The sequence below is a fragment of the Argentina silus genome (genome assembly GCF_951799395.1).
Source record: "Argentina silus genome assembly, chromosome: 6".
Lineage (NCBI taxonomy): Eukaryota > Metazoa > Chordata > Actinopteri > Argentiniformes > Argentinidae > Argentina > Argentina silus.
Window position 1 is genome coordinate 5,775,132 of NC_139660.1, and position 2,500 is coordinate 5,777,631.

The 2,500-nt window shown below is 50.6% G+C and overlaps 1 protein-coding gene across 1 annotated transcript in view; it reads right to left on the reverse strand.

Moving 5' to 3' along the window:
* The window catches only part of pip5k1ca (phosphatidylinositol-4-phosphate 5-kinase, type I, gamma a), a 38,320-nt gene that overhangs the window by 10,837 nt on the left and 24,983 nt on the right, over nucleotides 1–2,500 (reverse strand). The window contains exons 12-15 of the mRNA XM_083670982.1: nucleotides 2,351–2,500; nucleotides 2,035–2,176; nucleotides 1,641–1,673; nucleotides 938–1,060 (exon numbers count right to left, since the gene is read on the reverse strand). The exon at nucleotides 2,351–2,500 is cut by the window's right edge and continues 12 nt beyond it. Coding sequence (XP_083527108.1) covers nucleotides 938–1,060; nucleotides 1,641–1,673; nucleotides 2,035–2,176; nucleotides 2,351–2,500 — 448 coding nt within the window. The remainder of the gene's footprint in view (nucleotides 1–937; nucleotides 1,061–1,640; nucleotides 1,674–2,034; nucleotides 2,177–2,350) is intronic.

Here is a 2,500-nt window from a genome sequence, read left to right on the forward strand (position 1 = left end):
ATTCAATGATTTATGACATTCTAACCGTGTTATACTGCACAAAATACATGTTTGAGTTCTCCCTACTTCTAGCCACGATTGTGATGTTTCCATAGAGGTCCAGGACTTGTAGGTGCAGTGAAAAATGAGCCCACAGTGAGTAAAAATGTGATAGGAGCAAAAAACGCCCAGAAAATGCTTGGCCTTCAGAGGGTTAACCTCGACTGCTCCAGATAACGCCTGCAGTGCTTATCTGTCCATAACCAGGGACTTAACAACATCGCACCCCAATAACCTAATAGGGGCCTGCCTCATATCCTAGAGTGGGCTAACCTGGAGGTGAGATAAGTACCTAGAGGTGGGCTAATCTGGGTGATATAATCTAGGTGATATAATAATAATAATCTTCTGAGACAGGTCCAGGTTATTTACAGTGAATAGATCATTGTGCTGTTGATTGGGGCCAGAGCACTCAGAACAGGTCGACCACAACGCAACCCGATCAGAGGTCATATATCTGGAACACTGATGGCTATATTGTATAACTGTGTAATATACATGGTGTGCACCATGAGTGTGTGTCAGTGTTTGGCAGAGTGTGTGTGTGTGTGTGTGTGTGTGGTGGAGATGTAGTGTCAGCAGGGTGGGGTCCTGTGTGTGTACCTGGTCTCTGGGGAGGGCTGTGGGGCAGTGTGTGTGTGTGTGTGTGTGTGTCTGTATGTGTGTGTGTGTGTGTGTGTGTGTGTGTATGTATGTGTGTGTGTGTGTGTGTGTGTGTGTACCTGGTCTCTGGGGAGGGCTGTGGGTCAGTGTGTGTGTGTGTGTGTGTGTGTGTGTGTGTGTGTGTGTGTGTGTGTGTGTGTGTGTGTGTGTGTGTGTACCTGGTCTCTGGGGAGGGCTGTGGGGCAGTGTGTGTGTGTGTGTGTGTGTGTGTGTGTGTGTGTGTGTGTGTGTGTACCTGGTCTCTGGGGAGGGCTGTGGGGCGGTGATGGTGGGCTCACTGTCATGTCTCTTCATCTCCACCTCCACTGTGATAGTCTGCTGCTGCTCCTCCTGACACACACGCACCTCCTCCTGGGTCCTACACACACACACACACACACACACACACACACACACACACACACACACAGGTGTAAATACACACACACACACACACACACACTCACAATACACACACATATGCACACACACGTGTGCACGCACGCACGCACGCTCACACCCACACACACACACACACACATCCACACCCACACAGAAACTAAAACTCAGCAACAGGAAGAGCACGCACGCATGCACACATGCACGCTCACACCCACACCCACACACCCACACACACATCCACATCCACACCCACACCCACACCCACACCCACACCCACACCCACACCCACACCCACACAGAAACTAAAACTCAGCAACAGGAAGAGCGGTCACACCCAATAACACGGACAAACAGGCTGAACAAACAGCCTGGCTGTAGGGACCCATACAACTGAGCTGGCAAAACCATGGAAATAAGTGTGCGTGCATTCATCCCAAACCACGCAGTCATTATGTTGGTTCTCTCTCTCTCTCTCTCTCTCTCTCTCTCTCTCTCTCTCTCTCTCTCTCTCTCTCTCTCTCTCTCTCTCTCTCTCTCTCTCTCTCTCTCTCACTTACCTCCCATCATGGCTGACAGATTGGGTGTGTCTCCTGCAGAAACAGAGAGACAGAGAGAGCACTGTCACAGTATGTTCAGCTAGGTGACAAAACACATCAGGCCAGAGACAGGGTGGGGCTTCCTAAAATAGGGTGTGGAGCTCGGACTATTTCAGACAGCCTTTTGGTTGTTTGTGATTTAGTATATAAATACATCCGTTTTTTATCTAATGAAGATGACATTCAGGACTGCCTTTAAGCCACCCTAATACAGCATGCCTAACACGCCCAAATGCCCTGCTGAAGGGTGTGTACAATATTTTTAGATATTATTCGATAGACCATAGATATTTCTTCCTCCTATTAGACAACAGGACATTAGATAATGTGTCAGTGGTGTTGGTGGTGTATGTACCTGTAGCGGGGGTGCTCTGCTGTGTCTGAGGGGGAGCGCTCGGGGATGGACAGAGAGGTGGTGGAGGAGAGCGTGGTGGCGATGGAGGCGGTGGTGGCCTCCTCAAACGACGGAGGGGTGCAGGGGAGGAGGTCTGGTCGCCCTGAGAGAAAGAGAGAGAGAGAGAAAGAGAGAGAGAGAGAGAAAAGGAGAGAGAGAGAGTCAGATTAGCTAAAGCTCAGGTTGACAAATAAAAGCAGCTGCCACCAGACTATGACGTACGGTGTGTGTGTGTGTGTGTGTGTGTGTGTGTGTGTGTGTGTGTGTGCGTGTGTACCCTCGTCCTCCAGCGTAGGGAAGCTGCGTGCTCCTCTCAGGTCATAGATGTTGTCGTCTCTCTCTGAGGGCAGCTGGCTGGCTGACCAGGCCGCTCCAGGCCCGGTGTACTTAGGCACCGTCAGAGCCACGCGACCCTTCTTAGACGGAG